Consider the following 23005-nt stretch of genomic DNA (forward strand, 5'->3'; position numbering starts at 1 on the left):
GTTAAATGGCTCTCTTTACAGCCAAACTAAGAGCTTCAACATGCTAACATGAAAGATGATTCCCAAAAGGGGCTAGGTGTGCACCCTCCTTGGGGTATTACTCAGGAACTGGTGCCGTTTAGCAACTTTGAGAAATGTGTTAGATTCTTACTTGAACAGGTTTCAGTACAAGGACAAGTTAGGCAGAAGGCCTGCCGAACTGTGGGGTGGGACCACGCTGACACAGATGGGAAGATACCCGGGAATTTCTCGTAGGAAACACACCGAGGAGAGCCACGTAACGTGGATCTCTAAGAAAACCCCCAGGGGAAGACTTGCCTGGCACCTCCAGGTTCTCAGCCAAGATGATCATCTTCTGAACATAGGCCTCTTTTGACACTGAGAAGGGCTCTGGCTTCCTCCTATTCCACAGCACGAGAGCCGTTCTGTTCAGAGTCAGTAGGTAGGGCTCATGGGCCGCAATCATGCCATCACTCCAAGTCTCGTTCAAAGTGTAGGTTCTATTTTTTAGGAGACTCAGACTTTGCAACCCTAAGGAAGAGTCAAGTCCTTACAAGCTGATACAGAACAAGTAACCTGTGACAGCAAGGAGGCAAGGGCAACACTGGATTGAAAATTTCAATGACCTTGCACCGAAAGTATGCACAGATTCATCTGTGAAGTTTTGTAAGTTTTAGTTCTATAGCTAAAGATAATCCAAGGAAGTGTTTAAAGCTCCAGAAAAGTGAGGGGTGCTGCATGGGAACATCAGATGTGACTTGACCACCACAGTCCTACAACCCCAGTCATCAGCACAGTGCTGTCAGGCCATTCTTGAGACTTCTGGGTGCGTAGACTGTCACATTCAGCTATGAAGGTGTAATATGTACCTGCTGTCAAGTTATAACCAAAGTATCTGTACTTTGTTTATAATGGAAGTTTCATTCCGTTACTTCTACTTACCGAAGTAGAAACAAATAGCTTTTTGCAGTGTTAAAAATTAAGTATGCTATTTCTAAAGTTTTCTATCTCTTCAATCATAAATTTAGACTCATAGATGTGAATAGAGCTTGAGGTCAGTGACTCATGCCCAAGCTTTAACTATGAAAATCAGAGTTTGAGACTATATCTAACTAGTTCTAAAAATGGTGTCATTACTACTAAAAAGAAGACTCTCATTCAGCCCCTCAAGCCTCTTCCAACCTCACTGGTTATGCAGCGCTTACCTGACCCTTTGGTGGTCCAGAGGATGCTGGAAGAGCCGAGATCTAAGGTTACATGGGTGTCTGCCGTCCAGGTGCCTCTCCAGACTGTCTGTATGCTTTTGCCATCAAGGGTCATACTTTTCAAGGGTTCCCCACTTTCCACCCAGTAGAGCAGCCTCCTTGGCCAGTCAAGAAGGAGATGCAGTATAACGCTGCCCGTTTTGTACAGGATATGGGTGTCTGGGCCAGCAAGTCTTGTCCTCTGAATAGCACTTCTGTCGCAGGGCAGCCAGTACAAGTTCCCAGTTGGAATGTCCACATTCGCTGAGCAGACTGTAAGGAGGACAAGTCGCTCCCATTAGGAAGGACATTCAAATGTGTTCTCATACCGTCTTAAACTCTGGGCCAGGGATGAAGGCAGATAGTTTCAGGATGCAAAGATCATTCCCTAGAAACCTACACACCTTGTTCCCACAATGGTCCCATCATGCCTACTCTGGTTTCTTGTCTGTCAGTACAAGCTCCCCTGATCCTTGACAACCCCTAGGCAAGGCAGACACGCACTGCATTTTGTAAGTTGGATAGCTTAGGAAGACTGGCAACTTCCTAAGAACACACTGGCCCCATGGGGTTCTGTTTCTCTTGACCTCACTGGGCTCTGCCCTCTGCAGAAAATATGTGCTTTCCTCTGGAGTCAGATGTAACCACAAAAATCCCGCATGCCAACATCACAGAATGCCCTCAGAGTGATTCTACACCAGTTCTTAAAAACATGCACTCTTTCCTAAAGTGGAACTTTGAAGCCCTCCCATTTTTGATTCAGAACTTCATCTGTTTTTTCTACCCTCAAGTTTCAGTCTGAGGACAAGATTAACACACCCAAGAGAAAACAACACAGATGTCAGTGCAGTTCAGTTCAATTCAGTCACTCAGACGTGTCCGACTGTGTGTGACCCCATGGCCAGCAGCACGCCAGGCATCCCTGTCCATCGCCAACTCCCAGAGTTTACTCAAACTCATGTCCATTGAATTGGAATCCATGTTCCCGAGACACCCTTCAGATTGGTGGCTGATGTTTTGATCCTTAAAGAACTAGAATTGCGTCAGGCAATATTTATTTTTTTTCTTTGTTTAGGACACCCAGTTTGTGTTGCAGAATTGCTTGGTGTGTGTGTTGCGGGGGGAACACTACAGGTGTCACAAGTACTGAGGTATAGTAAAGGACTTCCCAGGTGGCACAGTGGTAAGGAATCCACCTGCCAATGCAGGAGACACAAGAGACGTGTACACGCTGATGTGAAAATAAGGTGAAAGGTGCAGACCCAAGAGTTGTCAGGAGGCCCTGAGATCCTGCACAGTGGCCTGGAGAGCAGAGGTCAAGCTGATCACTACCCAGAAAAGGCCTGCCTGGCTGTGTCACACTTCCCAGTTAACTGTGTAGGAAAAACACTTGTGTGTCTCCTTTCTGTGTGTATGTGCTCAGTCACTCAGTCATGTCTGACTCTTTGTGACCCCACAGACTGTAGCCTGCCAGGCTCCTCTGTCCGTGGGATTTCCAAGGCAAGAATACAGGAGTGGGTTGCCATCCACAGGATCTTCCCAGGGGATCTTTACAACCCAGGGATCACACTTACATCTCTTGGGTCTCCTGCACTGGCAGGTGGATTCTTCAACACTGTGCCACCTGGGAAGCCCTTTACCTCAATACTTGTGACACCAGACATGTGCTTCTTCCCCCCACACCAAGCAATTCTGCAACATAAACTGTGTCCTAAACAAAGAAAAAAAAAAAAAAGTCTGATGCCATTCCAGTTCCATAAGGATTAAGACATCAGCCACTGATCTGAAGGGTGTCTCGGGAACATGGATTCCAATACAGCACTTCATATAGTAAAGCAGTTCCTTGGCACTTAGAATACCCACAGTACAGGCATTCAGAAATAAGATTACTCACCCTGGAACTCACCTCTCAGTTTACTTTTATAAAGCAGATATTTTCATTTAGGCTGAGTACAGGGAGCTAAGGGTGGGGTATGCCATGTAGGAGTGTGGAAGGGGAGAGAAAGCATATATTATCAAATTAAGAAAATATCTTGCTAGTTCTCTCTGAAATCTGCATTGCAAATTGCTTCTAAATTAGTGTAAGAAAAATCTGCAATGCAAAGTTGAAGTATTTAAGGTCTGTTTCCATCCTATCCAGATGTAAGGCCAGAAAAGTAAAATTTTAAAACCCTTATTACTGACCTCAGTATTTCCCAAATCATGGTAGCCTTTTAAGAGTCTGCACACCATAAGAACAAGGGTAAATCACAGACACTTAATATTTAAATTAGTTAAGAACCACTCTTTGGTATTAAGCTTGATTCAGGTCAGAGACAGATAGGGTTTTGGAGATGTTTGGGAGCCTACTTAAATCTAGAGCCAGAAAGTAAAGGAAAAATTTCAAAATAACCAACCCAAGCTACCTGTATGTTCTGTCCAAATTTCTTGCTTGTCTCCCAGGTAGCCAGTTGAGTGAAACAGATGTCCCTGGGTATCTGTCCAGTAGATGAGATTTCTTTTCCAGTCAATATCCAGCAAGTAGATGTTCCTTGGATGCTCTTGAACTAGGCTTCTCTCTATAGCAGTTCCCATAAAACCAACTTTCAACAAGTAGAGACGTTTGCCGGAGGAAAACACTAGTTTTAACTCTACCGAAGAAAAAGCAAGATGTACTGTTTGAGCATTTGTCAGAAGAGCCCCATGCTCCCCTCTGAAACAACATTGCTCTTTCAAGTTGAAGCTTCCCTAGAATTCTAGGATCTTATAAAGTTTGCTTCTGAAGCATGTACACACAACATGAATGCCTTGGCTTCCTTAGAGAAGGAAGTCATTTGGGCAAATGAAAGTGCTGCTCAGTTTCACCAAGGCCTTTAAATGTCTGCGAAAAGATTAACATAGAATCCTGAGGATTAGGGCCTCAGCTACTGTTGGATTCAGTAACGTCATCAAATCCTTGTCTGTAGCACACACATTTCAACACAAAGAAATTTAAGCTCTGCTGCCTATCTCAAGAAAAGTTACCTGGGTGCTTAACTGTGTATAAGGTTCACAAACATTTTAAGCTAAGACTTGTGTTTGGCACAACAGCTTATTACACTATAATCATGCTCCATGGCTACCCATTGTGAATTGCCTTCTACAAAGGTAGTTAGAGCATCAACATATTTATATCATTTATTCTTCTTAAAACCTCACTGTTCTATAGGAAAAATTCAAGGAATTGGGCAGTGATGTTCAACCGATTATGTAGCCTTCACAGTTTCAAAGATGGAACAGTGACATGAGGAATTATGTTAAAAATGTTAATGTAGACACTCTGCTTACAAGCAAGAGTCAGAAAATACTATAGTCATGAGACTGTAGAGGGTTTCTTTCTTATACCAACTTAATCATTAGTCTCGGAGAAGGCAATGGCACCCCACTCCAGTACTCTTGCTTGGAAAATCCCATGGATGGAGGAGCCTGGTAGGCTGCAGTCCATGGGGTCGCTAAGAGTCGGACTCGACTGAGCGACTTCACTTTCACTTTTCACTTTCATGCATTGGAGAAGGAAATGGCAACCCACTCCAGTGTTCTTGCCTGGAGAATCCCAGGGACGGGAGCCTGGTGGGCTGCTGTCTATGGGGTCGCACAGAGTCGGACACGACTGAAGTGACAGCATAGCAATCATTAGTCTTTCATGTAAAACTGAGTAGTATAAGCTATTTTTTCTTGTTTTAAAAATTACTGAACCCAAATATCCATTGATAGATGAATGGATAAACAAAATGTAGTATCTACATACAATGGAATATTATTCCACCTTAAAAAGGCAATTCTGGCACATGTTATAACATGGGTGAACTTTGAAGACATATGTTAAGTTTAAAAAGCCAGTCACAAAATGACAAATACTGTACCATTTTACTGAGATGTGGTACCTAGAGTAGTCAGATTCAGAGACAGGAAGTAGAATGGTGATTGCCAGGGGTTGGGGGGAGAGGGGAATGAGGAATTATTGTTTAACAGGAATAGAATTTCAGTTTGGGGAGATGAAAAAGTTCTGGAGACCAAGGGGGGAGGTGATGGTTGCACAAAAATGTGAATATACTTAATGCCACTGAATACTACACTTAAAAATAAAGTGGTACCTTTTGTTATGTGTATTTTTAACACAATAAAAAACCTAATCAAACTCTTATGCTTTTAGGACAAAAGTGATTAATTCAAAAACAGAAGTGACACTATTTCCAGACCTACCAGAATGTGGCTTCTTGAGCCAAACCCACTTCACCCACCATCCTTACCACTACATGTTCCGGAAGGTAAAAGAAACATCCCCTCTGGACAAACACACTTATAACCCTTGGGATGGACAGGGGACAGGAGACACAGGTGGCTGCAAGAACCTGGAACATACGCTGGGTATTTACCTGTTTTAAAGTAAAAACAGGTTGGACACAATTTCAGATGGATTTATCCAAACCAGTTCAAAACTTCAGACTCAAAGGAGTTAAGGCATTTTTGCTTTAAAAGGAACCCCAATATATTTGTCACCCTCTAAGTTAAGCATGCTGACCTTAAACTCCTGGGGTCCCGTCTTTCAGATGGTGACAATGACCTCTCTACAATAAGCTCAGGCTAAGAAAGCTTCAACCAACGGTATCTTCCCCTTCCAAGTTAAGGCAAAATAACTGTCTAGCTTGCTGATAGGAAGTAAATAGAGGTTCCCAGTTCTCCACTTTAATTAGTTTCTTGGCCCATGAAGAAGTATAATCTGAGTTGAAGCTGACAAATTCAGATTAACAAGCTTTTAACTCCTAGTCAACAAACATGTGACTTCCTCCTAAAAGCAGGATGCCAAGCTTGGTTCCATTTTCTGTTATCAATTGATGTGTCAGTGAGAAAGCTACTCTAGCCCTTTTGTGAACAGCACATCCCCCATTTTGTGTATTAAAACTCAGATGTTTTGTGTATTAAAACTCTGGTTGCTATGTTAGATAAAAGCCAGGTATGTGCCTGGAACAAGTTTTCCAGCAGATATTTTCGTTCTGTTCATCTTACTCAAAAGTCCTGGGTACGTCTGGAACGATACCCAGAACATTTCCCCGGCCCCAAAATAGCAAGTTCCAACAACAGATGGAGGTAGTAATTTACGGGGGGGGCGGGGGTTCCATTTAGTGTGAGTTCTGATTCATAAGTGTTTTGAAAGCAAGTGATGAGACTTACTTTTAGGCTGTTGGGATTGGTGGAGTACCAAGAAGGCGGATATGGAAGCGTTTAGCAGCACCTCTCTCTCCTTTGTGGTGTGGGGTGAAGTATGAAACAGCTGTAGTTGATTTGCCCAGAAGAAAGAGTTCTCAAATACCGCCAGTCCCACTGGATCGTCATCTTCCAGGAAGACCTTGGGAAAGGTGTGCCTCCCGGAGCCATCCACGTTCACTGTCTCTATGGACTGAAGGGTGACAGGGTCTCTTGAGAGTGTGGCAGCAAGAGGGGTGACCATCTTAGAGTACCTCAGTTTCTTGGACACCAATTAAACACGTTTTGATATCAATTTGATAGAGATGAAGTTATCTTGGGATCTGCAGAGGTTAATGCCAAAGGCAGAGGATTGGGCTGCTTCTTGTATCAATTAGGGTCACAATTCTTATACAAGTAGCTACTATAACTTAGTGTCTGCATCAGACACTGTACCAAATCCTTCTACTACATTCCCCAACCACCTTCCAAGGCAGGCTTTCTCTCTCTTTCCAGAGAGGGCAAGAAGAGCTCAAAGAGGCACCCTAAGTAACCAGAAATCACAGCTGGAAGAAATAGGCTTAAAAATATGACTCCCAAGCCTGTGCTTTCAGCCCCCATGTCCAACTGGTCTTTTAGTTTGATGGTTTCAAAAATAAGATAACATGACCTGTAATACGAAAACCTAGAAATGTGGGAGAAGACACTGAGGTACTTAAGTAACTGCATGTTTGTTTGTTTTTTCCGTTTTAAAATGTTTTATATTCCAGATACCACACAGAACATGACCTAGACAACCAGGAAATTCCAGAGCTGAGTTTGACTATAGAGAGTTTAAGAAAGTCACAGAGTCTCCCAACCTGTGTTGATACAGTCCAGTTTCATCTGAAGATGCTGGGCTTTTCTCGGTTTTCATGGCCAGAAGGTACTTCACCGAGTTGATGCAACACAGAACTCTGTACTCAAAAGAACCCTTTACTCCTACTAAACAGGTTTACCTTTTCCTCCTGACCCATCCATGGTACCTCTTTGTATGCACTGATCCAGTAGAGTCTGCTAGCCACATGGTCCAGCGTCAGCCCTGTGGGTTCCTCCATGTTGACCACCGCCAACACCTTCCTATCAGAGCCATCCATCCCTGCTGTTTCGATAGTCCTCAGGCCTTTCCCACCTCGATTTACCCAATACAAGTACCTGAAATCAGCAAAGACACAAGGGTTAGAAAATCCACTCCAGGCCATGTATACGATTCTGACAAGCCAGGCTGCCCTGATTGCTGGCATAGACCTCTTATCATTCCACTGGTCAGAATCCTGGAGATTTCTGCTCTCAGACTCACTAGACTTTGAAAAGTTTGGCTCCATGGTATTCAATTTAGACTTCAAAATTAAGAATTTTTTGGAGCAAATGAGACGTAGGTCGAAAAGGTTGACCTGCTCTCCTATCAACTTAAATACCTAAGACAACCAATGATTTGGGATATATTCCGAAGAAAGCGCAACTTACTTCTTTGCAGGAAACACTATGAGTTGCTCCGGCACAAGATCCTTTTCCAAGATTCTGATGTAGCCTCTGCCATCACTTAAGCCAGCACAGATGACCCTGGCAAAGCTGCTAGCCCAATACAACTGCCCCGTGAACCAGTCCAAAGAGATACTGTTGATAGTTTTAAGTTCTGGGGATTACAAGAGACAGTGTTATGTTTCTGTGTTCTCCTATACCCATCTCACCTTGAAAAAAGAGACTCAGACAAAATTTTTCTACACCTTCTGATCTCAAGTCACATAATGAGGCCAACAGGACACAGGGAATGAATGAGAGCTATTGCTGTGTGAGGTATTCCCAGTATACAGTGGGCAGGAAGGAAAGACAAAGGCCTTAGGAGAAGTATAACCAAGACATCCAGGAGAATGTGACCTCAGTTTGGGACAATATTCATTATCAAAGTTTTTGATACTTTTTTTCTGGGAAGGCTGTGATGAATGCTACCTCTTAACTGTCAGCAGAGGATTTTTGTACATCCAGGACTACGCTAAGCTCTTCTTCTCCTTAATCCCCACACTTACCCAATGAGACAAGTGCTGTTATCTTCATCTTTTACATGGTGGTTCAAAGGAATTAACAACTTGCTCAGGGTCATATACCAAGTGATGGAGCTGAGACTAACCTTGGCCTGAGCCCACATCTCTATACTTTCCAAACTGCTTAACAATCTCATCTCAGGTTATGCTCTACAAAGCTCCTATAGAACCAAGCTACATAGACTAAAATCAAGATTTTATGTACTCTCATGATGCATGACAAGTGAGTCACAGATGATGTCCAGATAAACATATATTTCTCACACCATGTTTAAGTAGCTTAAAGAAGCTAGAGCTTTAATATCAAGAAATATACCTGGATAGAGAGAAGCAGGGTTTGGCTTCCCAAGAACAAACACATTTAAGACTTCATCCACCCAGAAGTACATGCTTCTCTCTAGATCATATGCAACAGAAATAGGCCTTGATTTTACAGGTATCAGTGTCTCATAGATGCCTGTTCCTCGATCCAGGATACCAAGTTCTCTATCTGCTGCAATAAGAATTTTAACAGCATCATCTGCAATAGAAGTAGAAGGTGACTCATGACTATGAAACTTCCTTTCACACCATCTCCTTAACTAAAGACATTGACTAGTGGCCCATGCCAAAACCTACTTATCTCTGAAGTCTGGACTAAGGTGGATCTAAAGGAGACCTGGTTGACCACCTGAAGCCTCAATTCCTCCTCTGAACTCTAGCACATTGAAATGAATCTTTGGAACTTTTCTGCCTGATTTCAGATTCAGCCCCTCACCCCTAGACAGAGGTCCTCTCCAGGCCTTATAGACAACAGCCAAATATAATTAAGTGTCCCATCGTGGAAGTGGCACAGGACAAACTAAGATCATCAATTGGTCTCTGGAGCACCTAGCTGTAGATCCTACAGAAAAACTAAATCATTTTAAAGACAAGCATGTGTGCTAAGTCACTTCAGTGATGTCTAACTCTTTGTGACCCAGGGGAATGTAGCCCACCAGGCTCCTCTGTCCATGGGATTCTCCAGGCAAGAATACTGGAGTGGGTTGCCATGCCCTCCTCCAGGGGTTTTTTCCAACCCAGAGATAGAACCATGTCCCATGTCTCTTGTGTTTCCTTCTCTTTACCACTAGTGCCACCTGGAAAGCCCAATCATTTTAAAGACACATAATAGCAACTGATACTCAAAACTGATCAACTAACATTATAATAGCAGTTTCTTTATGGAAAGAGAGGAGTCATCTCTAATACCAGACCCTGAAGTGAATCGTCTATATCACTCTTACCTAAATGCTGCTAAGGATAGAGCAGGGCCTTCACTTTGTTTACAGGACTGAAACTCACCTGTAACTCGACAGTCAGTGCCATTGTGGAGCTGGTAACCTTGAATACACCCACAGGAGTAAGAGCCGCGTGTGTTATGACATAGCTGGCCGCAGGGGCTGTATGCCATCGAGCACTCATCCACATCTGATGACAGAGAGTTGGAAATTAGTGAAGACTGAGGAATGATCTCAAGTATTTTTGTTCTTTGGGGCCACTTTTCAGATGCTCATGGAGCATGCATTAAGTGGAGATGACGGTGTGGGTCCTAGGACAGACAATCCCCATGTCCATAGGATTCCCATGTATGTGAGTGCATTGCAGCAGAACCATCAATACATGGACCCTAGATGTGCATCCCTGTTATTCTAGCAGCATTCCTGGGGATGTGACCCATCTCAAGCCAGCCAGAGCCCAATTTAGAATGAGCTGCAAGGATGTGCAGAAATCAGAACCCATGTGCATTGCTAGTGGGAATGTCAAATGGTGCAGCCTCTATGGAAAAGTTTGATGGTTTCTCAAAAGTTAAAGATAGAATTTATCATGTGACATAGCAGTTCCCCTATTGTTATATACCCAAGAGTATTGAAAGCAGGCACTCAACGAATGTTTGCACACCAGTGTTTACAGCAGCATTGTCCACAATAGCCAAAGGGTGGAAATGACCCAAGTGTGCATCAACATATGCATGGATAAACAAAATGTGACATACGGTCATCTCTTGGGATCCACAGGGGATTGGTTCCAGGACCCCCAGAGAATACCAAAATCTGTGGATGCTTACATCTCTTATATAAAATAGTTTGGCATTGGCATATAACCTATGCACATGCTCTTGTATACTTTAAGTCATCTCTAGAGTACTCATAATCCCTAATACAATGTAAATACAGCAAATTCAAGTTTTGCTTTTTGGAACTTTCTAGAATCCCACACCCCACACCACCCCCATCCCAGTATCTTCAATCTGCAGTTGGTTGAATCTGCAGATGTGGAGCCTGCATAGACAAAGAACAAACTGTATGCATACAATGGAATATTATTTGGCCTTAAAAGAGGAGGGAAATTCTGATATCTCTTCAACATGAATGCACCTTAAAGACAAGCTAAGTGAAGTTAGCCAGAAACAAAATGACAAACACTGTATGATTCCACTTATACATAGTACTGAAAGAAAGTGAAAGTGAAGTTGCTTAGTTGTATCCGACTCTTTGCAACCCCATGGACTGTAGCCCACCAGGCTCCTCTGTAATGGGATTTTCTAGGCAAGAGTACTGGAGTGGGTTGCCATTTCCTTCTCCAGGGGATCTTCCCGACCCAGGGATCGAACCCAGGTCTCCCACATTGCAGGCAGACGCTTTATCATCTGAGCCACCAGGGGAGCCCAATACATAGTACTAGAACAGATAAATTCATAGGTAGAAAATCAATAAAGTTTACCAGGGAAGGGGGACAGTTATTGCTTAATGGGTACAGAGTTTTTGTCTGGGATCATGAAAAAGTTCTGGACATAGTGTGATGGTTGCACAACACTGTGAATGTACATCAAAATGCCCATTAAAAATGATGAAAATGGTAAATGTTAAGTTAGTCCAATGAGAACTTGTAAAGATGAGCCAAAAGAATTCTGACCTCCGCAGCTCTGACCATCGGGCTGTAACTGCCATCCGGCTGTGCATGAACACCGGACACCCCAGGGTGAGTCCCCGCACTGCCCCTCGCAGCCCCCGTTGGCCAGAGAGCAGTTTTTCCCTGGTAGAGACAGACAGGACAGTGGTCAGTACAGATGAACATGGTCAGGATCAAATGCTTTATAAACCATGCTGTGTCACAGCCTTCCATACTTGTGTGAGGAGTAGATGACTGGCTAAAGATAACCCTTGACCCCGCCCTCCTCCCTAGGAAAGTGGAGGCTTTGTGGGGAGACCAGAGAAGAGGGAAAGTTAGGAATCACAGAGCTGGGGAAAGGTGGAGCGTCTGGACCATTCCAAGTGTTGGTGTACGGTTCACCCATGGAGGGACCAGCCACCTCTCTTCTATTTTCTCTAGAATCTATAGACAGCTGGGACCATTAGTTCAGGAAGTGATATAATAATTTATTAATCCCAATGAATTATCTATACAGGAACAGAAGCCTGTATTTTGGGTCCTACTGTTTATGCTTTTAGTATCTCTTAAGTGCAAAACTTCTTTCACGGCCTTTAATAGTACTAAAGGAGCCTGCATCATAATGTCTAAGATCGATATGGGTGGAAATGAGAGGGGGACAGATGACTGGGGACAGATGCCCTTCTTCCTCTGCCCCAACTGGAACCACCAGGATTTAAAAGTCAGAGCTGCGAGCTGCCTGTTCAGAAGGTTCCTTCTCATCAAGAAAGTCTTTCTCAGTTCTTTTTTTAAAAATTAAATTATTTTTAATTTGAAGGATAATTGCTTTACAGTATTGTGTTGATTTCTGCCAATCAACATGAATCAGCCATAGGTATACCTATGTCCCTCTTGAACCTCCCTCCCACCTCCCTTCCCATCCCACCCCTCCCAAACTGATAGAGCCCCAGTTTGAGTTTCCTGAGTCATACAGCAAATTCCCACTGGCTATCTATTTTATATATGGGAATGTTACTCTCCATACATCCCATGTTACTCTCTCCATACATCCCTCCCTCTCCTCCCTTCTACCCTCAACTGTGTCCATAAGTCTGTTCTCTATTGTCTGTGTCTCCATTGGTGCCCTGCAAATAGGTTCATCATTCCTCAGTTCTTTGGCTAAATGATTTGCTTCTTTGTGTCAAAGTTTATGTTCTTTCTTCCAGAATTTTAGGAGCCCTGTAATTTGGGGGCTATTTAGCTAATCTAGTTCCATAAAGCTACAATATAGAATGGCCCTCAGTTTTTACAGGTCAGGTAACATTTCCTCGAATTCAGGAGACCAAAGCCAAGGGCTGGAACTTGTAAGGGATCCATCACTGAAGGATAACTGCTTCTAAAGGAGTTTGAGCCCAGGAGTTGTCTCAGAGAGTAGACCCACATGATAACTAAGGTGCTGGCTTGTTTCATCTTACTCTCCTCTCTCCCATGTTAATTTAAGCAGAGCAATTGATTTCTTACCACATGTGACGGGCTCATCAGTACCATCTGTGCAGTCCACTTCCCCGTCACACATCAGGGATTCTAGAATGCACTTCCCCTCATCACATCCAACCATGCCTTCTGGACAGGAAGCTGTGTAGGAAGTTAAGCATTCTTTTCATTAATATTTGGGGTGGTAGTAAAAATAGACAAGTCTTACAGCCGGGAAGGGAGGTGGCACGATTTCTATAACCCAGGGCAAGTCTAGGCTGGAAAGGAAGTTATCATTTTAAGCAGAGTTTTCAGGAACTGGGACTTAAGATTCAATAGCAACAATGTTAAGACATCAGGGCACTGGATTGAAATTGTATTAAAATTGAACTGAGCTAGCCCACTCCAGTACTCTTGCCTGGAAAACCCCATGGACGGAGGAGCCTGGTAGGCTGCAGTCCATGGGATTGCGAAGAGTCAGGCAGGACTGAGCAACTTCACTTTCACTTTCATGAATTGGAGAAGGAAATGGCAACCCATTCCAGTGTTCTTGCCTGGAGAATCCCAGGGATGGGGGAGCCTGGTGGCCTGCTGTCTATGGGGTCGCACAGAGTTGGACTCAACTGAAGCGACTTAGCATCAGCAGCAGTAGCAGCATTAAATAGTTCTAATTGAAGTCATTAAAGTCAGATAACATGAGCCCTAAAAAAATACTCTCTTAAGAAACCAGGTTATAAATTACTATAAAAAATGTTAGAATCTGAACACATTTTCTATTACAGATTTAACTCTAGGGAAGAATAGTGAAAAGTACTGAATTTCATTAAAAAAATTGGAGGTTCTGCTACACTGTGTATTGAGGATTAAAAAAAAAAAAGGAATGTAGCAATCACCATGTTTGGGGGAAGCTTTCTCTTTTTTAGTGACGAATGTTCTCTTTCCATATTCACCACACAAGGATGTAGGCATCTGTTAGGAGACTGCCTCCGGATGCTGGCGCTCAGGTGTTCTGCGAGTTGGCCAGACTTGAACAGCGGAAACAGTCTAGGCCGTGCTGCGAGTGTCCACTGCAGTTGCTATTTAAGCACTGCTTTATGTTTCCATGAATAAGGAAATCTTGGTTATTGCTAGGAAACACCCCATGTTTAGATATAAGATGGGAGTCTCAGTCATAGGGATTAAAGCACCGCTTGCAGAAAGGAGCCCACATGGTCCAACCTTTCCTTTAACGAAAGGTGGGGCAGGCCGAGACTCACCACAGCCCTGCTCGTCTGAGGAGTCCCCACAGTGGTCCACGCCGTCACACCGCCAGCTGTCCGGGATACACAGCCCGTTCCTGCACTGCCACTGCCCACTCAGACAGCGGTGCTGGGGGCAGAGCGCATCCCCGAACCGCCCTCCACAGTCCTCACTGACATCACAGGGGTCCCAGGCATCTCGGCACCGCGGATCTCCTGGACACTGGGTTTTCAGATGTGGACATGCCGTCCTTCTCTCTAAAAGGCAGAGTTAGCGGGTAAGGTAGAACACCCCCGTCATGACCTTATTATTTAGGGATTTACGATTTGCTCATGAATTTAAGAAAACCAAGAATGGGAGGGGATGGAAGCTGTCAGAGATGTGGCCATAATTTTGTGATCTGACATTTCACCCCAAAATAGGTTTTAAGTCAATAAAGCTAATCATCTTTTTTTTTTAAGACTTTTTTTTTTCAGATGTGATCCATTTTTAAAGTCTTTATTGAATTTGTTACAATATTCTTTCTGTTTTATGTTTTGGTTTTTTGGCTGCAATGCATGTGGGATCTTAGCTTCCCAACCGGGATTGAACCCACACCCTCTGCATTGGAAGATGAAGTCTGAACCACTGGACTGCCAGGAAGTCCCAAGCTAGTAATCTTAATTTTAGGTAGTTTTAAAAAATGGAGAAGTGAGTGAAAACAGTCATCTGCAATATGGGAGACAATTTAAAGTCTGGGTTTAGCATATAGGCAGAAGACTACTTTGTGAGGAGCTTCACTTACGACAGTTGATGCTAATCAATGCAGCTAATAAACAGAATGTGATGGAAGATAAAAAGATAAGCTGTACATACCGCAGTTAACCTCATCAGAGCCATCTAAGCAGTCGCCAACACCGTCACAAAGCCAGTGGGAAGAAATACATCTTCCGTCATCACACTGCCAGGCCTGTGGGTGCCCCCGACACACCTCCTCTGTGGGTCAGCAGCAGCGTCCAAGGTGCAGAACAAAGGAAGAGGTGCTTGTCAGGGCACTATCAGCTTTTAAATTTGGATTTCTTATCAGGTATTTTCATTAGCAAAGGAATAATTCATTCCTGATTTGTCCCTGGAGTGAACCCTAAACTGGCCCATCCTTTTATGTACTTTCGACGACATCACTCAGTAGCCCTACCTTGCAGGCAATCAGTCAGTGGATCCGTAGACATCGCCTCATATATCCAGATATAGATATACATATATGTTTGAGTCCCTTTGCTGTTCACTTGAAGCCATCACAACATTGTGAATCGTCTATACCCCAGTACAAAATAAAAAGTTAAAAAAATAAAAAATCTAACATCTCTTTCCCATTTTTCTTCTAGAACACCATTGTCCACTAAAACCTTCTGTGACAATGGAAGCATTTTACATCTCTGCTGTCCCAAATGGCAGTCATCAGTCACATGCGGCCATTGAGCTCTTGAAATGTGGCCAGTATGATCCAGAAATTGAACTTTATTTGTATTCATTTAAAGAAATCTAAATCTTCACATGTGGTTAGTGGCCCCTAAATTAGTTCAGTTTTATAGGTTTACTACTCTGATTTCTTTTGACGTTTGAGACTCCATTAAGACCTCAGGCAACCTGGGAACTGGGGTTGGGGGCTTAGTTAGACCTTCAAGTATTTCCACCAAAGTCTGACTACAGGCTGAAGCAAGTCAACTTAAGGAGCTGGGCTGAAGTGTCTGTGGGGCTCGAGTGCAAGGCATTTCTGCAAGTCTGAAATTTTACCCTAACCTTTAATAGTACACATTTTGATATCCAAGATTTCGTGTTAAATTACAGCAAGTGACCAGCCCAGGGATGTGCATGAGGGGAGCACTCACCCAGTGCTGTGGGGGTTTTCCTCGTTTAATGAGGAACGTCTGCCCTCATATTCACTGCACCCCCAGGTGCCAGGCGCCGAGTGAGAGGCTTTCCTCACACAAGTCCTCCAGCCTCCCTTCTGGGGTTTTAAGTTCTCTCAGCAGAGACGGACTAGAAATTTATTTCAGGAAGACGTTTACCAAACGGCTAACTGACTTCTGTTGATTTTATAGTTTTTGTCCCCAACTTGAAAGTACACACATATAAAATTGTGTGTACACAATTACTTTTATATACAGTAAACTACTTCAACTTTTATACACAACACACAATTGTGTACACAATGCAGGGGTTTTCTATCAATGAATCCCTGTAGTATTCCAGGTTGAGTAACACTGTTTCAGATGTTTAGGTCTGAATTTAAGATGAGGAGCCAGACTCTTGCTGGATTTTTCCATCCCAAGTCTCCCTCCACATGTTTGCACAACAGGGTTGCCAATACTTTAAGACATATCCCTGGCCTTCCCCACCAAAAGCCTGCAACAACCCAGAGCTCCCAACGTTTTAGAACACTTCCTAAGAGGGTGAAAAACCGAGAGAACTGTCAACAAGGCATGTAGCACTATGGACCAGGTGTAGGTGAGTGCACGATACATAACACAGCACAGCTGGGAGACCGCTTACCGCACTGCTCGTCAGCCTCATCCGGGCACTCGCGCTCTCCGTTGCAGAGCCAGGCCACAGGAATGCACCTCCCACCACATGCAGCTTGCCTCGTCGCATGACACTGCATTTCATCTGCATTGGATGACCAAGAAGCAAAGCCATCAGACTTCCCGGCTTCCTTGGGTCCAGGAGACCTTTTCATGATAAGCTGAAGTCAGTGTTCTCTTTGGAAGACCTTTCTGACTACTACTGAGGAGAATGCTAGCAAGTTCTGTACCCTAAAAACCCATGCGATTTCACCAGTGATGATCCTTGGGGACCATTCTTTCTGACGCTGTGGAGTTGCTGCTGGAGGGCTGTCATTTGCCTCCTTGTTGTCCTGTTAGAATGGCTCAGACTTGTGCTTTGACAAGATATGACTACTTCCTCCAGGTGTGATTTGGTCTTAAAAACTCAGAGTATGAAGAGTTGCAAATTTAGAGGTTTGGGCTCAAAGCACTTGACCATACTTTACTTTTGTACTCTTGCCTGGAAAATCCCATGGACGGAGGAGCCTGGTAGGCTGCAGTCCATGGGGTCGCAAAGACTTCACTTCACTTTTATGCATTGGAGAAGGAAATGGCAACCCACTCCAGTGTTCTTGCCTGGAGAATCCCAGGGTCGGGGCAGCCTGGTGGGCTGCGTTTATGGGGTTGCACAGAGTCAGACAAGACTGAAGTGACTTAGCAGCAGCAGCAGCAGATATAACTTCAAGTGAAGTCAGGGTTTGGGGTCCTACATGGCATCTTTATAAGCTTCTAGCAGCCTGGTTACATACACTTAAGTTTTTGGTTATTTGCAGGGCATTGATTTATATTATCAGTTTTATTCACATGATGAACTTGAGTTTATCAACTCTGAATGATTAATGGTCAAATATAAGTCTGTTATGGATTTGGTGCTCAGAGGAAAACACTGGAAAGGCTGACTGTATTTAGTTTACTTGTTTGTCCTAACTTTCAAAGAGAAAAAGTCAATCCTTGGTTCCAAGAAAACATAAACTACATGGCCCATTCAGTAGAAGTTTCTGCAAGACACAGTGAAGACCCAGCAGTCCTACCCCAGGGACAATGTGTGCACATGGATGGAAAGTTGTGTGCAAAGCCATGTGTTGGGAGTTGACAATGGAAGCCCACTGCATAGACTTCACCTTCTTTGGTAAGGACCAGACCTTAGCCTTACTTATATCCATCTAAGATAGTGCTTTTAGCATAGTTACTCAATGTTTGATTTTAAAATGCTGGCTTATAAATTGCATTATAACTGAAAGACTCAGAAGGAACTGGTTATTACTGAATAGCTCACAACTTTGCCAGCTACTCACACACTATCCAGGCGATGCCATTTAACTGGACCAAAACCATCCATCTGAGAGCAGGTAAGGTCAGCAACCCCTAAGATGTATCCCAGGTCAGTCGTCAGGCTACTCAGTTGGAGTTTTGGTTAGAATACTCACTAACAATATCATCCTGGGAGGCTTACTGCCTCAGTTTTTCTTGTCTATAAAGTGAAGATAGTGAATAAGTAGTACTAAGAGGAAAATTCAAGGATTAAATGAGCACAAAATCACTTGGCATAAACCCAGCAAATAAATGCTCCTGGGCTCCTTTGCCACCTCTTCTAGCAGATCCTTCCAGAAGGATCCCAGTTAGGGTTGCAGTCAACCCTCAGAGACTTACACTGCTAGGCGAGTCCCACCTAGAACACTATTCTGCCCTGGGGATTCTCAGTCTGGAGACCCAGTGTGCACATGGATTCTGCACACCATCTGTAGATGAGTCTCAAACATGACTTTTCAAATTTAGGTACATGCTTGCTGTGAATAAATTTAAACTTTACTAATCTAATTACATATTAAATTTACAGTAGCTTTCTCATAGTCTGTCAATATACAAAGTATATTGTGTACCATATACAAAGCAGATCACACTGTTCTACAACAGACGTCATAAAGATGTCTTCACACCAGAAGGCTTCGGGAAACGCTGCTTAGTGAAAAAGGCAAGTAACTTTAAATCCCATTTCAGGAGTGGGGTAGACAGACCACACACGTGGAAGGGCTTCCTGCCACAAGAGAGACCCTCCACAAAGTTAGGGGAAAACCCTGAGCGTTAGAATCTCTCCTGGAAGACAAACAACTCAGAGATGAAGGGCCATCTCCTGCAAACCAGTTCACAGTATCTTGACCAAGAAAGTGCCTGCGTACTTGAACAATTGATGTAAAGCCTACCTCCATCCTTGATGGCCAATCAGGAGCACCTGTCAGGAGAGATGCACTCCCGTAGGCCAGGTGGTCTGACAAACGCTGGGCAGCTCCTGCACCGGCTAAGTCACCAGCCACCGACCCTACGGGAGCTGAGGGTGTCTCGGTCACCCTGGGACCCGACTCAGCTCTCCTCTGCCTTGCGGTCCGCCTGCATCTAAGTGGTATTAACAAGTGCCGCTTCAAGTTGCTTGCTAACTGCACCTCAGGACCAGGCTCCGTCGCCCCCGCGGCTGTTGGTAGAGAGAAGCATCTCCTCCCAAGGTCTCGGGCCTCCAAGAGGCTAAATTTGCTGCCTGGTTAAACCTTGGCGGCGGGCGCATCAGAGACCCGGGCTAGAAAGCCAATCCCAGTCCCCGGGACGCTCCGGGAAGAAAGAACCTAGGAGGGAGGGTGTGCCAAGCACTCAGGTGCGGAGAGAGCTTCCTTACCCTGAGGCTTGAGGGCCAGAGAGATCAAGACAATCCATTGGTCCGCTGAGCCAACCTACCCAGCGGGCTTGTTAAAGAGTTAAGGGCTGAGAAACAGGGGCCCCTCCAGATGGTCCAGCCTCGCCCTCCCGGATAAAAGGTCACCGCAGGACCGGGGAGACGCGGCGCACACCTAGCGAGGGCGCCCCAAGCTCTCCTCTGCCTCCGCCCCTCAACGTCCCTCCCCGGGGGCCCCACTCACCGGTCGTGGAGCCCCCGAGGCCGCCCAGCACGGGAAGCAAAAGCAGAAGGAGCGTCTGGAGTCCCATGGCCGCGAGGGGACAGCGCAGGGACCCGGGCGCGCTGCGCGTTGATGCCGCGGGCGGGCGGAGCGCCCCGGGCGCCCAGGAGGCTTTAACTCGCGCTCCCGCCCCTCAAGGGGAACGCCGGCGGCTGTGGGCGGGGTGTGCGGGGAGTTGGCGCCTCCAGATCTCCGAGAAGAGCAGCGGGGACGCAGTGGGGCTGCATACTGAGCCAGGGCGCCTCGCATGCGTCTCCCCCGGAGGTGCTCGGTGACTGTGAGTGCCTGGCACCCTCGCGCCCCTCCTGCAGCAGGACAGCAGACGCTCAGATGATTCAAGGTCCTTGTCACACTTAAGGTAGGGATGGTCGACCATACTTAAGGCTTTTCAAACTTTGGTTTTTAAAAATTAAGTATAGTTGATTTACAATATTGTGTTGATTTCTGCGGTACAGAAAAGTGGTTCAGTTACATATACGTTTTTATATTCTTTTCCATTACGGTTTAGCAGAGGATACTGAATATAGTTCTCTGCGCTACACAGTAGGACCTTGTTGTTTGTGCATTTTATATATAATAGTTTGCATCTGCTAACTCCAAACTCCCACTCCATCGTGCCCCAACCCCGCTCCCCCTTAGCAACCATAAGTCTGTTCTCCATGTGAGCCTGTTTGTTTCCCAGATATCATTTGTGTGATATTTTAGATTCCACATGTAAGTGATATCATATGGTATTTGCCTTTTTCTTTCTTATTTCATTTAGTGTGATAATCTCCAGTTCCATCCATGTTGCTGCAAATTTTACTGAACCAAACTCGGGTCTGCTTGCCCCAGGGCAGTAAAGGCAATCTACTAATTTCAAACACCTGGTGGTGGTAAAGGCCCTTAGAGCCTTTATTACAGGGCCAAGCAAGCCGTCCAGGGCAGCTAGTGCTTAAAAGATCCAAACTCCCAAAGGCTTTCAGGGAAAGGGTTTTAAAGACAGTGAGGGAGGCGGGTTGTAGGGTGTGTTATCAGCTCCTGGACGTTCTTCTAATTGGCTAATGGTAAGGTAATCAGGAGTCAACATCACTAACCTGGGTGCAACTGATCTGGCATCTGCTTGCTTATGGGAAACATATGAATAGTTAACTTTTCCCACCTGGTGGCCCTTTTAGTATCTGCAAAACAACTCAGAGCACATGGCTCAGAATAGTCTCTCTAGCCCTTGAGAAACTAAAGGTCCTTGATTTTGTTTAATGCTTAAACTACTATTATTTTGTCTTGCTTCATTGTTTCCCTTTCTTTCTGAATGTTTTCACTTCTTTGATTAAATTTATTCTTTGAATGAAGGTTTTTTTTGCAGACAAAAAGCAGGCTGAGGACATGAGAGTGGGGGTAGTTGGTCTGGGAAGGCCGCATAGGGTCCTGCTGGGTTGTGCAAATGTCATTATTTTGTTCTTTTTTATGGCTGAATCATATTCCATCATATATATGTACCTCATTTCCTTTATCCATTCATCTGTTGAACGTTTAGGTTGTTTCCATGTCTTGGGTATTGTGAATAGTGCTACTATGAACATAGGAGTACATATATCTTTTTGAATTGTAGTCGTATCTGGATATATGCCCAGGAACGACTGAGCGACTTCACTTTCACTTTTCACTTTCATGCATTGGAGAAGGAAATGGCAACCCACTCCAGTGTTCTTGCCTGGAGAATCCCAGGGATGGGGGAGCCTGGTGGGCTGCCGTCTATGGGTCGCAAAGAGTCGGACACGACTGACGCAACTTAGCAGCAGCAGCAGCAGGATTGTTGAATCATAAGACAACTCTAGTTTTTTGAGGAACTTCCATACTCTTTGCCATAAATGGCTGCATCAACTTACATTCCCACCAACAGTGTAGGAGGGTAACCTTTTCTCCACACCCTCTCCAGCATTTGTTATTTGTGGACTTTTATTTTTTTTTAAGATTTATTTTTTTTATTTTTGGTGGTGCTGAGTCTTCGTTGCTGCTTGCGGGCTTTCTCTATTTGTGGAGATCGCAGGCCATTCTCCGTTTGTGGTGTGCGGGCTTCTCACTGCAGTGACTTCTCTTGTTGCAGACCTCGGGCTCTAGGGCGCGTGGGCTCAGTGGTTGCGGCTCCCGGGCTCTAGAGCACAGGCTCACTAATTGTGGCACACGGTCGCACAGTTGCTCCATGGCATGTGGGATCTTCCCAGAGCAGGGATTAAACCCATGACCCTTGCATTGGCAGGCAGATTCTCAACCACTGGACCACCAGGGAAGCCCTATTTGTGTACTTTTTAATGATAGCCATCCTGACTTGTGTGAAGTGGTACCTTTTTGTAGTTCTTTTTTTGAAATTCAAACTATCTTTTTTAACACTTTAAAAATACATTTCACATTTATTACTCATGCTACGTGAATGATTTTGGAATTGTATTTCTTGCCAAGGTATATGTTGTGTATAGCCAAATGGAAAATATATCTGAAAAGGGGAGCTTTCACACAAACTGACTGTCCAAGTGATTGCTGAAATAAACTTGAGGAATCAAATGAGTAATAAAAAAAATAGTGTGTTCATTGTGTTAAAAAACACTGTAACAATAAGAAAGATAACAAAAAGCCTATAGTATCTGTGTATCAAACAAGATGGCATTGGGGCTGTGGGGCTCCCATACAGGGCTGGGAAGGTGGCCCCCTCTTCTTGGGAAACAGGCCTGACTTTCTTGGAACCGATCTTGGACCCTGGGTGACATGTCAGCCTCTAGGACTTAGAAGGCTCTGAGCTAAAGCAGAAGAAGGCAATGGTACCCCGCTCCAGTGCTCTTGCCTGGAAAATCCCATGGATGGAGGAGCCTGGAAGGCTGTAGTCCATGGGGTCACTGAGGGTCAGACACGACTGAGTGACTTCACTTTCACTTTTCACTTTCATGCATTGGAGAAGGAAATGGCAACCCACTCCAGTGTTCTTGCCTGGAGAATCCCAAGGATGGGGGAGCCTGGTGGGCTGCCGTTTATGGGGTCGCACAGAGTCGGACACGACTGAAGTGACTTAGCAGTAGCAGAGCTAAAGCATCTAGGCCTAGTTGGGCAGTAGTCAGGCCTCATAAGACCCCAGGAAGGGCAAGAGGCTAAGAAGGATGAGCTTGTATATGTCAGAGGAGCGGGATGACTCAAGCAGACTCTGCATCCTTCATCCAGTTACTGCCCCTGCATTCTTAGGGTGTCAGGCGGATCTGGCTTCTGGCTCTGTTCAAGCAGCCACTTTGCCTCTCAGAACAATCAATAAAGAAAATGCTTGCCACCATGCTGGTGGGAGTGGGAACAAGAGGGTCTTAGCAGATACACACTGATAGATGAGC

At 44.7% G+C, this 23005-nt stretch overlaps 1 protein-coding gene across 1 annotated transcript in view; it reads right to left on the reverse strand.

Annotated features, from left to right (window-relative positions):
- Positions 1 to 19966, reverse strand: part of LOC113884940 (low-density lipoprotein receptor-related protein 1-like) — a 41492-nt gene extending 21526 nt beyond the window's left edge. The window contains exons 1-15 of the mRNA XM_027530046.1: positions 19617 to 19966; positions 16661 to 16774; positions 14984 to 15103; positions 14146 to 14385; positions 12938 to 13051; positions 11462 to 11581; positions 9851 to 9976; positions 8844 to 9047; positions 7953 to 8121; positions 7472 to 7640; positions 6435 to 6660; positions 5513 to 5638; positions 3650 to 3874; positions 1206 to 1517; positions 319 to 531 (exon numbers count right to left, since the gene is read on the reverse strand). Coding sequence (XP_027385847.1) covers positions 319 to 531; positions 1206 to 1517; positions 3650 to 3874; positions 5513 to 5638; positions 6435 to 6660; positions 7472 to 7640; positions 7953 to 8121; positions 8844 to 9047; positions 9851 to 9976; positions 11462 to 11581; positions 12938 to 13051; positions 14146 to 14385; positions 14984 to 15103; positions 16661 to 16774; positions 19617 to 19683 — 2545 coding nt within the window. The 5' untranslated portion in view covers positions 19684 to 19966. The remainder of the gene's footprint in view (positions 1 to 318; positions 532 to 1205; positions 1518 to 3649; positions 3875 to 5512; positions 5639 to 6434; positions 6661 to 7471; positions 7641 to 7952; positions 8122 to 8843; positions 9048 to 9850; positions 9977 to 11461; positions 11582 to 12937; positions 13052 to 14145; positions 14386 to 14983; positions 15104 to 16660; positions 16775 to 19616) is intronic.
- Positions 19967 to 23005: the final 3039 nt, after the last annotated feature.

This window comes from Bos indicus x Bos taurus, chromosome 27, assembly GCF_003369695.1.
Source record: "Bos indicus x Bos taurus breed Angus x Brahman F1 hybrid chromosome 27, Bos_hybrid_MaternalHap_v2.0, whole genome shotgun sequence".
NCBI lineage: Eukaryota > Metazoa > Chordata > Mammalia > Artiodactyla > Bovidae > Bos > Bos indicus x Bos taurus.